Source organism: Pseudophryne corroboree, chromosome 3 (genome assembly GCF_028390025.1).
Source record: "Pseudophryne corroboree isolate aPseCor3 chromosome 3, aPseCor3.hap2, whole genome shotgun sequence".
NCBI classification, from domain to species: Eukaryota; Metazoa; Chordata; class Amphibia; order Anura; family Myobatrachidae; genus Pseudophryne; species Pseudophryne corroboree.
The window spans coordinates 303,707,043-303,720,320 of NC_086446.1; the positions used below are offsets into that span (position 1 = coordinate 303,707,043).

The 13,278-nt window shown below is 42.3% G+C and overlaps 1 protein-coding gene across 2 annotated transcripts in view; it reads right to left on the bottom strand.

Annotated features, from left to right (window-relative positions):
• Nucleotides 1-13,278, bottom strand: part of EDN3 (endothelin 3) — a 248,320-nt gene that overhangs the window by 232,232 nt on the left and 2,810 nt on the right. For both annotated transcript variants that reach the window (XM_063959375.1, XM_063959376.1), the window contains exon 2: nt 12,112-12,436. In XM_063959375.1, coding sequence (XP_063815445.1) covers nt 12,112-12,436 — 325 coding nt within the window. The remainder of the gene's footprint in view (nt 1-12,111; nt 12,437-13,278) is intronic.

Consider the following 13,278-nt stretch of genomic DNA (forward strand, 5'->3'; position numbering starts at 1 on the left):
TGCGGGACGCTGACCAAAGTAACTGTTTATGCAAGTAATTAAGACATCGAAACAGAACAACTCGAGGGCGGGTAGAAGTAGTTGAGGAGTGTTGACCCACTCTGTGAACTCTCTCAATGATGAGATCACGGCATTCAGATTCAATTCCTAAGAGAGTTGGGAGAGTGTTACGAACAAAGTGGGCCAGCGCTGGGCCCTTGACCGATTCCGGGAGCCCCACTAGGCGGATGTTATTTCTCCTGGACCGATTTTCGAGGTCGTCTACTTTGTTCCAAAGATGGTAGTTGTCCTTTTCCAATTTGGGAACTACTTGTGTAAGATGTGAGACGTCTTGAAACAGGGTGCCGACCCTATGTTCAGTCTCAGCAACACGGTGAGTGAGGTGCTATAATTGAGAAGTTATATCCGAAACTGCTTGTGAGAGTAGCGGACCCATGGTCGCCTTAATAGCTTCCACCACATCATTATAAGTAACATAAGAGTCCTGAGGAGCCACCGCCTTTTTGGCAGCCGGAGATAGCGCTGCGATAGCAGAATCAGAAGACATGTTGGGATCCGCCCTTCTCTTTTCCTGGCGTGGTTGAAGAGGTTGCGGGGATGCAGAAGGCGTAAGGTATTTTTCCATAGAAGCAGCCACAAGAGCAATAGAATAACGGGGAGAAAAAAAAACACTATAGGTGATAACAGTGAAAAGCGAAAATGTCTCTCCTGAAGTAATTAAGATGATGCCTGTGAGTGAGGCTATCAGCGCATTGTATAGATGAAATCACATTGCAGAGTACATGGATAAATATTCCTGTGAGAAAGCCTTCAGAAGCATATGTAAATACACGAACAATGCAGATGCACAAGGTAACAGCCTGACCAGCAGCGCTGTCGGGGTCCTTGACAAATATAGAGAGCTTCTGGGGCAAATCGCAAATAGCTCCAATATGTGGTAATGGAAATCACAGGAAACGGGGGGGTTAATGTGAAAGATGACAAAGTTCACATGTAGCTACAGACCGGATGCACAGGGGAATAGCAGAGGGTGTATCGTTTAGTTGTACTGAGATGATTATTGTGATATCCAGTGATATGCAGAGATCAGCACCAGCAATTTTAGTAATAAAATAAGAGGCTGGGGAATTGAAACTACAGTTGTGAATAAACTAAAGCTAGTAGTTCAGTCTGTTGCTCACAAGCTGGGAGGTAATGCACTGTGCTGGAAATAAAATGGCCGCCGTTATAATACACAGCCTGTGGGCAGCTTCATATGATGTGCCTCTCACCTCTGTTATAGTGTTGGGAAGGGGGTGTTTATGCCCCTGTTCTTGGTGGTCGTCAGGCTAGGCAGAGAGTGCAGGCAGCATGCAGCTGATATCCCCTTCAGGAACGGCGTCCTCGGCTCCGAGCACCCGCCAGCTCCGCCGTGGAGCTCAGCCGGCGGACCGGAGTGCAAACTCGAGTCCCCGGCTTTTCCAGCAGGAGAGGCCGCGACCCGGAGAGACCTGTAACAGCGGCTCCCGGCACCGTAGCTCACCCCGCGCTGAATCGCCGGCGGCAGCAGGGATGCGGGAAAGATGGTGTTTGAGGCGAGTGGAGCAGGTAAATGGGGCTTTTAGAAGGCTGCTTAGCGGAGAGCTCAATGGAGGAACAGCTATTCCCTATCCCGGTCAGGCCACGCCCCCGGGGGCACGGTTAATTAAAAATAAATGAATAAAAAACTATATGGGACACTATTTTATTTATCTGTCTCCTTAGAACCAATATGCCAGGGGCACCAGTAAAAAAAAAAAAAAAAGTCCCATTGCTACTGTGTATTGGGCCAGCCATCCCTAGGTGGGGTACCCAACTTGCAAATTTGGCATTTATGGAATGCTGTATGCTATTAGTTTGCCCTTTCAGGCATCTGTGGCTTTATGTCTATATTCCAATTCTGGCAATTTTAGTGAGAAGACATAACAATACTTAAAATAATTAAAATAGTACTACACATCAAATGATCAAGAACAACAGAACTAAACTGCAATGCAATAGCCATGGGTGCCCCGAAGCATGATGTGATAGCCTAGGAGCAAAGCAGCCTCACCTACATCTTTGACAGAAACTCATCCAAACTTTCATCCTTATTTCAGCCTTAGGCAAAGTAGCACTTGGGTTTCCATTTGTGAAAAGAGACTATTAGCCAATGGCTCATTCAAAGGCTGGTTCTGATCATATTACACTTCACAAATCTTTAGGGAAATCTTGAAACAATTACATTGCTCTCATTTTCCTGATATCTAGCATTCACGTACGATTCCTGTGAGACTGGTAAGGTTTCCTTTTTCCCTTGTATTCATTTTTTTCCTAGGTTATTTCTGGTCTGGAAAGTTACTCTAGAAAAAGTGGAGTTAATTGTCTAAAAAAATGTACCCTTTTTTTAGGGACAGAGGAAAGCAAAACACCACACACACTAGAAAACAAACTAACATTTCTTAACCTTTCGCTGCTAATTCCTAAAACACAGGACTCAAAATGCATACCTCCCAACTGTCCCGATTTTCGCGGGACAGTCCCGTTTTTGGGGGACTGTCCCGCTGTCCCACCCGCGGGCCGCAGTGTCCCGCGGTGGGGGGGTCAGTTGGGAGGCTCTGTCAATCGCTGGGTGAATAGACGCTGTGCGCATGCGCACAGCGTCTATTCAGTGGAGTCAGAGGGAGCATGCCAGCGGCTCACAGAGCGCTGGGCATGCCCCCTCAGTGACGAAAACGGGGGCGTGGCTCGCGATCGCGGGTCCTCCCGCGAAGCCACGCCCCTTTTCATAGGACACGCCTCTTTTCGGGAACGCGCGGCTTCGCCGCGCAAGTGTCCCGCTCCACAGAACAGTAAAGTTGGGAGGTATGAAAATGGGTCTCACAGACGCAGCGCCAACGTCACAAAATTTGGTGTCACTACTGGAGGGTTATTATCTATATATGCATTACTGCATTTTACACAAAAATGTTCCAGGAACCAAATGATGAGCCATCATAATAATGAATTTTACCTGGGCAGGCAAGGAATACTATACATTTTTTTACACATCAAATGCTGCCCTGCCTCCAATAATATAATATGATCCGGTGGGGTGTACAGAGCAAAATAACAAACAAGACTACATAAAATACATAAATACCAATAAAAACACCAACACTACATAAATACTCGAGAGTAATTCCTACGGAGCTTATCCCTCCCGCACCACAGCCTGTCTCCTACCTGGGACTGGACCTAAGAAATCTCTGTAGCAAGGTTATGCAGCTGTAAAACAAAGTGAACGTTTGCTTTGCATTATATTAAACACAGAATAAAATGAGACTAAAAAAAAAAAAACCCCACAACCCTCACACGGCACTATGGCAGGAAAATATACATGTCCATGGCCATTGAGGGCAGGAGATCAGTATTATAGGTGTTTTATGAATCTAAATTGTATATAATACAAGTAACTAAATATACATCTAAACACAGCTGCCCTGCATTAACTAAGGATTAAGTCAAATGTTACAATATCCTCCCTAATTTTGTCAAGCCTACTGCCATTGATAATTATTTCTTAATAAATAAGCTTCATGCACATGTATTTCCTTTTTCTGCATTCATAGGACCATCAGCATTACCAGAATAAATGCTGAATTCAATTAGCAGTGGTAATTTACCATGCCTGGAAAAGGGTGGTAACCTTGGGCTTTCCTTGTGTATTAACCCATCAAATCCAGAAAAAAAGTTCTAGGAACTATGCTTTAACAGCTTTGCGGCACCCACGATCATTGCATTTAACACGGACTTCTATTTGAGCCTCCTAAGGCTCGAACAGAAATCCACATTAACTGCAGACTGCACGCTGATCGCAGACCACTGTGGGTTACAATCGAATAGCCCGGCAGATCAGTTAGCATGCAGTAATTAACCGCAGCTCATTGAATATGATCTTAATTCTTATGACCTTGAGGTGTACTCAGTTGGCTATAAAACAGAATTAACGAACACCAAGCCTCAATCAATCAATAGTACCAGTCCTATCAGGAAGCAGCCACTTGTGATCCTTTGAACTGCACTGCATTCAGCTGTCAAAGAATGGATGTCCGAGTAGTGGTTAACAGATCCCTATGAAGAAGTGCTACAGTACATGTTCAGAAATGGATGGATGGATTTAAAAAAATAAATAAAAAAAAGGCGCATTACAAATCACACACCAACAATAAAATATTATTGGCAGTATCCTATAAAAGTGGAGGTATGTAAATGTTCCAAAAAGGTATTTGATGTACCAACTAATATATAGCGCATACATATTCCGCAGCACTTTACAGATAATATTTGATTATTAACATCAGTCTCTGTGCCAGTGGAGCTTACAATCTATATTCCCTACCACATGCAGATGAACACATATCAGGAGCCCAGAGGTGAGCTAGGCGTTGGTGCATTATTCCCCCTACATTCACTTCCAAGACCATCCAGGCACTCTCTCCTCCCCCTATATTCACTGTTAACACCCCAGCTGCACCCAAATAGACACTCTCCTACCCCACAGGTTCTCAAACTCGGTCCTCAGGACCCCACAGTGCATGTTTTGCAGGTAACCCAGCAGGTGCACAGGTGTATTAATTACTTACTGACATTTTAAGAGGTCCACAGGTGGCACTAATTATTTCACTTGTGATTCTGTAAGGAGACCTGCAAAACATGCACTGTGGGGTCCCGAGGACCAAGTTTGAGAACCTGTGCCCTACCCCATTAACTACCTACACCCCAGCACAAAAAAACAAAACAAAAACACTACCTGATCAGGGTCTTCCGTTCTTGTTTCTGCTGTCACAGCAACAGCAGAGGCAGCAGGTTCCACATGTGTGAGAGAGAAGAGCCTTGCACTCCAGCTTCTGTAACGCATCTTGGTGTGGTTAAATTGCTGGAGATCTGTCTCTAGTCTGCAACCAGACTCTGGGTGGGGGTCCTGGGAGATGGAGGACCATGGCACATGCTCCCTGCTAATTCCTGCTCAGGGGTGCGTAATGAAAAACCTGGAGCAATGGAGGTCAGGATACCCTCTTTAGGGCTGGCACCTGGAGGCGACCACCTCCATTGCCACTGCCGCAGACATGTTACATTTTTGTCAGGAGCCAATTAACCCAATGTAACAGTATATTTTTGGACTGTGGAAGGAAACCAGAGCACCCAGGTCAAAACCCACACAAGCACTTGAAAGGATATACAAACTCCACACAGAGCATTAGTGGGAATTGAACCCATGACCTCAGTGCTGTGAGGCAGTTATGCGAACCAAAAAAAAAAAAAAAGGAGGAGGGGTCACCCTCTGTTCACCAAGACATGTAGACTACGGGCAAAACTTAGATCAGTTCCATAGACAAACTATAGAGCTTGTTCAGTCAAAAGGTTGCCATGGGAAAATGATGACTGCTTAGTTTTCTCAAGGTCTCTTCTAAACAGTGTATAATACTACCACTGCCCTGTCTGTCTTGCCTGCAGTGTTGGTTGCAGCATACAGAACAATTCTCTATATTCTACACTGTTTCTCCAGCATGGGTTTTCCTTAATAAAGTTAAAGGAGGCCTATGTTTTGTTTTGGTTTTTTAAATGGACTTACCTTATTTGAAACATAAATTTTAACTTTTCAGTTTATATCATTTACAGCACCTTGTGACAATAGTATACTGATGATTGTTTTATTTACGTGTTCAGATGTATAGGTCTATGTTAAAGAGCCACAGTAAGATTGAGGGGGGAAAAGTATTGAGTCTCTCACTCGGTCAGAAGCTTTCCTTAGTACTTAGTGTTCCTTCTAGACTGTTTCAGCAGGGTGCTGCACCCTGCCCATTTTTGAAATGTGAAAAAGCACCCTGCCCTTTTTCAGTGCACCCTGCAGGACCATAAATCGCCCCCTTGTATACAGAATGTAACAGTCAGAGTGCATGTTACAATGTTGTTGTCTACTCCTTGCCCACCTCTGATATTGGAACACAATTTCTATCCTTAGCCAACTGGATGGCAGAGGAGGCACTGTAAGTAACACAGCACTCTGATAAAGAGGGAAAGAACAGGGTAAGCAGTGAGCATGTACTGCTTACAGTATTTCCCTAGTAGAACAGACTTATTTTTTCCTATATATTTTAACCCATTGTTTAACTTTTCTGTTTTATAACACGTATGGATTATAACTACTTCAGCACTGGAAAATACATTTATAATTATCTACTCATGTATATGCTACAGCCGATCTTTCAAGAAGACTGAACATATACAGTAGGTTTCTCAGTACAGATGTTAGGTGTCTTATATGTATGCATGGGTATATGATTTACTAAGGGCAAAATGTATGTACAAAAACTATAAACATATGCGCTATGCTTTGTGCGCAAAGCATCACATCAAAAATATGCCCTTCAAAATAAAAATGTGCCCTCTTCAATGCTCAGCACCCTGCCCTAAAAAAATCCTAGAGTGAACACTAGTACTGTTCCCCGCCACCCCACCACACCCCTAAAGTAGTAGAAAAAGGGAACAGGTCTGGTTCTCAGCTCTGACCGTTACATGCAGATTTCTGCTTTCTGTTAAAATATTGTTCTGTCTTGTAGTCACAAAGCAACAGAATCTGAAATGGTTCTATTCTAATCCGCTACATCATTAATACCACTTTTACACTCGCACTCCCGGGTCACTCCCGGGATGCATTCCCGGGACTGACCCCTTTCACACTGCATTAAGACCTGGGATCGACCCGGGACAGCCCCATTTACACTGATCCCGGGATATCCCTGCAAATGCATTAGTATGTCATTAGAAATGGCCTTGGGCTCAGAAAAGATGACATCAGCTTTTCTGAGCCCAAGAAAGCTCCAATCCGAGTCCTTTTAACAGTCCCGGGATAGTGAATCCCGGGACGGACCCTTTCACACTACCCAGCTTCCCGGGACGGTCCCGGGACCAACCCTGCTTTTGACCTGGGATGAAATCCCGGGATGCTCTTCCCGGGAAATTGTCCCTGTACCCATTTACACTGAGAAGAATCCCGGGATGATGCGCGTTCACGTGCAATATCCCGGGATTTTTCTGCGAGTGTAAAAGGGGTATAAGTGGTCTGATTACGCAGCTAGCCTCAATGAGACAAATTATGGGTTTAAAAGCCACTAGTAAAAGCATGATTATTAATCGCAGTGAGTATCTGGTCTTGAGCCACAAATGAAATGTAACAATGTGTCTGTGTTGTTCATTTGGAATCAGAGAGTGTACAGTTCCATTATGTTTCTATAGGAATTCACTTTCTGATTGTTCTAGCTCCAGGCTGCATGGGTTATACAGGTTGAGTATCCCATATCCAAATATTCCGAAATACGGAATATTCCGAAATACGGACTTTTTTGAGTGAGAGTGAGATAGTGAAACCTTTGTTTTTTGATGGCTCAATGTACACAAACTTTGTTTAATACACAAAGTTATTAAAAATATTGTATTAAATGACCTTCAGGCTGTGTATAAGGTGTATATGAAACATACATGAATTGTGTGAATGTAGACACACTTTGTTTACTGCACAAAGTTATAAAAAATATTGGCTAAAATTACCTTCAGGCTGTGTATATAATGTGTATATGAAACATAAATGCATTCTGTGCTTAGACTTAGGTCCCATCGCCATGATACCTCATTATGGTATGCAATTATTCCAAAATACGGAAAAATCCCATATCCAAAATACCTCTGGTCCCAAGCATTTTGGATAAGGGATACTCAACCTGTATTTAGAACTCAGATCAATGTTCATTTTATTAACAAAATTTGACTAAAAAGTATTTGTCGACTACAGTTTATGTCATGACTAGAATTATACGAAAATGAAAGGCGAGATCCACTGACTAAATCTTACCTAAAACAAAGGAAAAATGGGACTAAACAAAGGAAAAATGGGACTAATGTGTACACATGGTGAGATCCTTGCTATGCCCGATTTTCACTTGCGATTTCTTGAACTCCCCGGAGCCCAGATAGCACAGATTTTGACTAACTTTTCTTGAGATATGGACTATGTGTGCTTACGATTTTGGCTTATGTGAGATGTCATTGACATGTGAGATGAACTAGATAGTACACCGATCTAGCAAGGATTGACTTGCCTGCACAGTCTGTCTTTTCTTGCGATGCCGACCTAGCGGGATCGCGCATCGGGATCGAATCGGGATCGCAAGGCAACTTTCACTTTGCGATCTGCACTAACTTTTCTTACGATTTTGACTAGTCAGAATCGTAAGAAGAAATCTCACCGTGTGTACACACCATAAGATTTACCAATCTCTAGTTCCACCTGTTCTCCTTACCATAAGCTGGCGAGTTACACTCCTCCCAGAAATAGGTTGCACAGATGGCTCACATACAATTCGCATAGACAAAAATTAAACAAGCTTCTGGTTGAATTTTTATTTCTCTTGAACACTTTAGTGTAACTTTTCACTTTGCTGTGAACTTTAAAGTGGGTTATACATCAATGGTACTAATGTCATACTACAAATATACATCAATTACATGTCCTATTCAAACATGGAATGCAAATTACACATTACAGTTTCCTTTAATTAAAATAGAGCTGGGGCCTCATATAGCACTTTAAATTGTAAGTGACTAAATAGAGCTTCTTTGTAAAAGATAGTCTGAAAAGAATTGAAGCTCTGTTTAATTCCTGTACTGCTATTGTGTGACTTGGTCCCAACCTGTCCTCCCAGAGTAGACTAACGTAACGAGCGCAAATGAGCCCCTTGTTACAGTCTCAATGTGTTGCCAAGCCCTGCTTCATAATGTACCACAGAGCAGGATTATCCATCAATAGAGGAAACCATTGATGGTTCAATGTCACTAATGCTAAGCACGGCAGGTGCTATTAATGGCTAAATCTTTGTAGCTATAATGAACCTTGTCATTTTGACCCGACCCTCAATTTACCAAATAGGGAATTGTGTTGTGGGGTCACAATAATGTAATTGTAGTGCTACACCCACATAGTTGTCACATGGCTGCTCCCTTCCCTATACACTCGTGAGACCCCTGCAGAGAAAAGTCAGTATGTATGGTTTTACAGGGATTGGTAAAGACCGGAATGGTCCAGACTAGTTCCCTACAACAAACTCTGACATTCTGGAGCTTGTAGTGCACCTCGCCGAGAAAGCCAGTCTGGGGAAGTGTTGCTGACAGCAGGGAGGGAGAATTTACAGACTTCCAGTATGGTCCGGGGATGGTGTAATAACCGGAACAGTGCGGATCATACGGAGAGGCTGTAATCTCTCCCCGCCTCCCTGGTGATGACAGCTGTCACAGGCAAACCACCAGACCAAATCACCCCTCAGGATGGGGACAAGCACTATAAGCTCCAGAATGGCAGAGTTTGCTGCAGAGAGCATTCAGGTGGTCTGGTTTTTACCTAATCCCGGCTTTACATAACAAAATTGTGCTCAGGAGCACAGAGCACAGGGCTACCTTGTCAGTCATAAAAACTTCCCTTGGGACACTCTGTGCAGCCTTCCTCATACACATTTAAGAAATAGTCACTGACAGTAGGAGATTGCTTAAAATGTTAATACCTGTACCACATATCAGTATTAACTTTCAAGGATCCATAAATTTTTAGTAGAAGTGGAGTATTTTTGGCATGGGGTAAAGCTAGGTACACACAGTCATTTTTTTGGTCGGCCCGACAATCGGACAATTTTTCAGGAAATTGTAGGCACCAATATCTGAGCTACACACTAAAAGGTTTTTTTTTTAAAGTTACCAATTTTTAGCCACATCACGCTGCATTTGTATATGTCTGCCCACAAGGAGGATGATTTAGTGAGAGGAAAACATAGGAAATATGTGCAGATTATTGAGAACGCACACACACTGCGTGTGCAGATGTGTGGGAGATCGTGGCAGATATTTTTTGTTTGGGACGATAGACCGTAAAGTAAGTGCGCGCGCGTGTGCGTGTGTGTGTGTGTGTGTGTGCGTGTGTGTGAGATTTTCCTAAATTATCGTTGAAATGCCGAAATTATCGTTCGTACACACTACACAATATCTTTGGTCATTCTTCCAATTATTGGCAAATCGGACCAATTATTGTATAGTGTTTACCTAGCTCAACTGCCAGTCACCATAAAGTATTGTGAAATAGATGATTTCAAATAAAAAAATAAAATAATGTATAAGCAAAACCACAAACCCACACATGGTTCCGGTCACGTTTGTGCCTGATATTTTGAAAGGGCAATGATTTTACTTGCAAAACATGGTATACATAGATACACCCCGAAGTGTCTATTGACAGCTACACAAGTCCAGTCCATATCATACTACAAGCATCTTCCACTGTTGAAATCATAAGTGGATGTTGGGAGTTTTAATTCATCTATCTAATCAAGTGCCTTCATAGAAACAAGTAGTTATATGCCGTAAACCAATCTAAAAATGGATATGTAACAACAAAATAATCTTTACACATGAACAAATGAAGCCTGAAGAACTCATCCACAGTCAATGAAATATGTCTTATATTCGAAGCATTAATAAAAAAAAGAAGAAAAAAAAAGAAAAAAGTATTTACATTTTTCCATCAAGGAAGAGGGATAATCCCAAAAATATTTTTCCCCTCTTTTACCTTGCGGCATGGCTGAAACTCATATCTGCTAGATAGTTAACAACATCTGATTGTACTTTAGCTCAGCAGTAAGAACAGGAGAACGGAGAAAAAAAATGTGCTCTAGGTAAATGGGAGCCTCATATTTTGCTCTGTCGCTCAAACTGCTTATTGCATTCCTGGTCAAGAACATTGATCCTATACTTCAAATTGTGAAATTAAGAATTACGCATCAACCCTGATCCCCTCCACCAACAAGCAATAAAAAAAGGACACCAAGATTATCAATATTAAAAAAATTATAATAATTCTTCCAAGGGCATGACCATCTTCAGTATAAATCAACTCAGTCTCTAAATATACCACAGGCATTATAACGGCAGCATATTGTTTACATTACCATTGCATTACATAGCCAAACTCAATCCACACATCTCAAAACCATGCTGTCAGGTTACAGACCTTTAATAGTGCGTCACACAGCACAGCAGGAAGTAAATAAAGAACAACAACTGTCACTTAATGTATTTAGCACTTTTCTCCCAATATCACTCAAAGTGCTTTACATTTGCATTTTAAAAACATGATACAAAGTATTAATAGACTGACATTAATGGAGACATGTACTAAGCTGTGATACATGTGGAGAAGTGAGCCAGTGGAGAAGTTGCCCATGTCAACCAATTAGCTGCTCTGTATACTTTTATAGTATGCAAATTATGTTAAGTCATTGCTGATTGGTTGCCATGGGCAACTTCTCCACTGACTCTCTTCTCCACTTTTATCACCGCTTATTTAGTACATGTCCCCCTAAGAGAGCTAAACAGTAGTTTGAGGTCATTCATTATTAGGCTAATCAAAAATAACACCCGTGGCTAAAAGAGGAGACAAGTTTTGTTTTTTTGTTTTTTAATACAAAGTGTAATGACAGGTCCATGGTACTTGTGTCAAGTGGCATTGCCAGTGCCTACTGCAGTTATGCATGCACTGCTAATTGGGATTAGGTCATCTTTCCCATTGGGACAAACCAAGTTCTAGAGCACCAGTCCTATCTCTGCAGACAACGGTCAGTATTTACAGAAAGCAGAGTCTAAAGTATTGTAAGAAATGCGTAATCTTACACATTATTATTTTTAATGTCCGCAAGTGAGAAAGGGATAAAACATATTTTTTTATGGATATTTTAGAAAATGGTCCACAATGGGAACATCAACTTTGGGAATACTGGAAAATGTACTCTGCAATATATAGCTTGGCACATAAGCTGTAGTGCTCTGTGTAAAGAGGAGCATACAAGCTTTACAGCCCTAAGCACAGCCAGGAACACCAACTTCAGCCGTCAGTACAGAGAAGACTTACATAACTGTACATCTCAGTATCATTACACAGCCTCAGTTATCAGAAGCCAGAGTGGGACTGAAAACATACTAGACCTAAGGTTATCAACATATACTTTAAAATGAGGCAAAACGTGTACCTTTACTTACTCAGGCGTATTGATCCAGATGATGTCTAGGTGACAGTAGTACACACACTCTTTGTCCTTGTATGTGTAACATGTACAGCGCCTATCCCTCCTGTGTGCACCACCAGAATCCGGCTCCAGGTGAAAGCTGGGACTAATCTGCTCATATCCAGGAATTGGGGTTCCTTGAGGTCCAGGAGAAGCTGACCCAGGGGGTAGAGACACCCCTGACTGTAGAAAGAGAGCGGCAGACTCCTCCTCTGCTCTGCCAGCTTTTCTTCCCCCTTCCTTGACCTGGAAGCTTCCCTTACCCCCTGGGAGCTGAGGCAGAAGAGCAAGAGCAAACCCTAGAATTAGGAGAGGCAGGGGTTATTTTATTGGCCCAGTCGCAGTAACTGACAGATAATACAGTCAGAATTAGATTAAATATTCTGCCAGCCGCATTCAACGTTAGTCTGCCTGGCAAGGCTTGGTGGCTGTTTCTATTTATCAGCAGGAGCCATGCCCACAGCACTGCCAGTACTACATAGGACACATTTCTAGTTAAGCATATTAAACAGCCCCACAGTCCTGTCTGGCGCTGCATGGATTAGGCCCGATTTATCAGAACTAAACATGCCGCAACTCTACCACCATATGGTATGAGAGTATACTACATAATAACATCACACATTGCCAGAGCATGACTAATGCTCCATGGACAGCATACAGACAAATCTGTGGCGCTCAACGTCTCCATGTCTTGGGATTCCTAAAGGATGCATGTCCCAATAGAAGAGAAATATATACCAGACATAGGTCCAGATGTACTAAGCCTTAAAAAGTGATAAAGTGAAGAGTGATAAACTACCAGCCAATCAGCTCCTGTCATTTTAAAACACAGCCTGTGACATGTCAGGAGCTGATTGGCTGGTACTTTATCACCCTCCACTTTATCAAATTTTAAGGCTTAGCACATGTCCCCCGATAGCAACATATTCTGGAACTCCATTTTGAAATACAATAACCAGAAGTGAACAACTTGTATGTTGTAACAGTTAACTGACACATTTCTATTTATTTATCAGGATTGCATAAATTGTAACATAAAAACAGGGCATAGGCAGTGTAATGGTTAGAATGCACTGAAAATGGTAAAGTGACTCCTCCCACTTTGGCGCTAATCCAATGCTACACTTTTTGCAGCCTT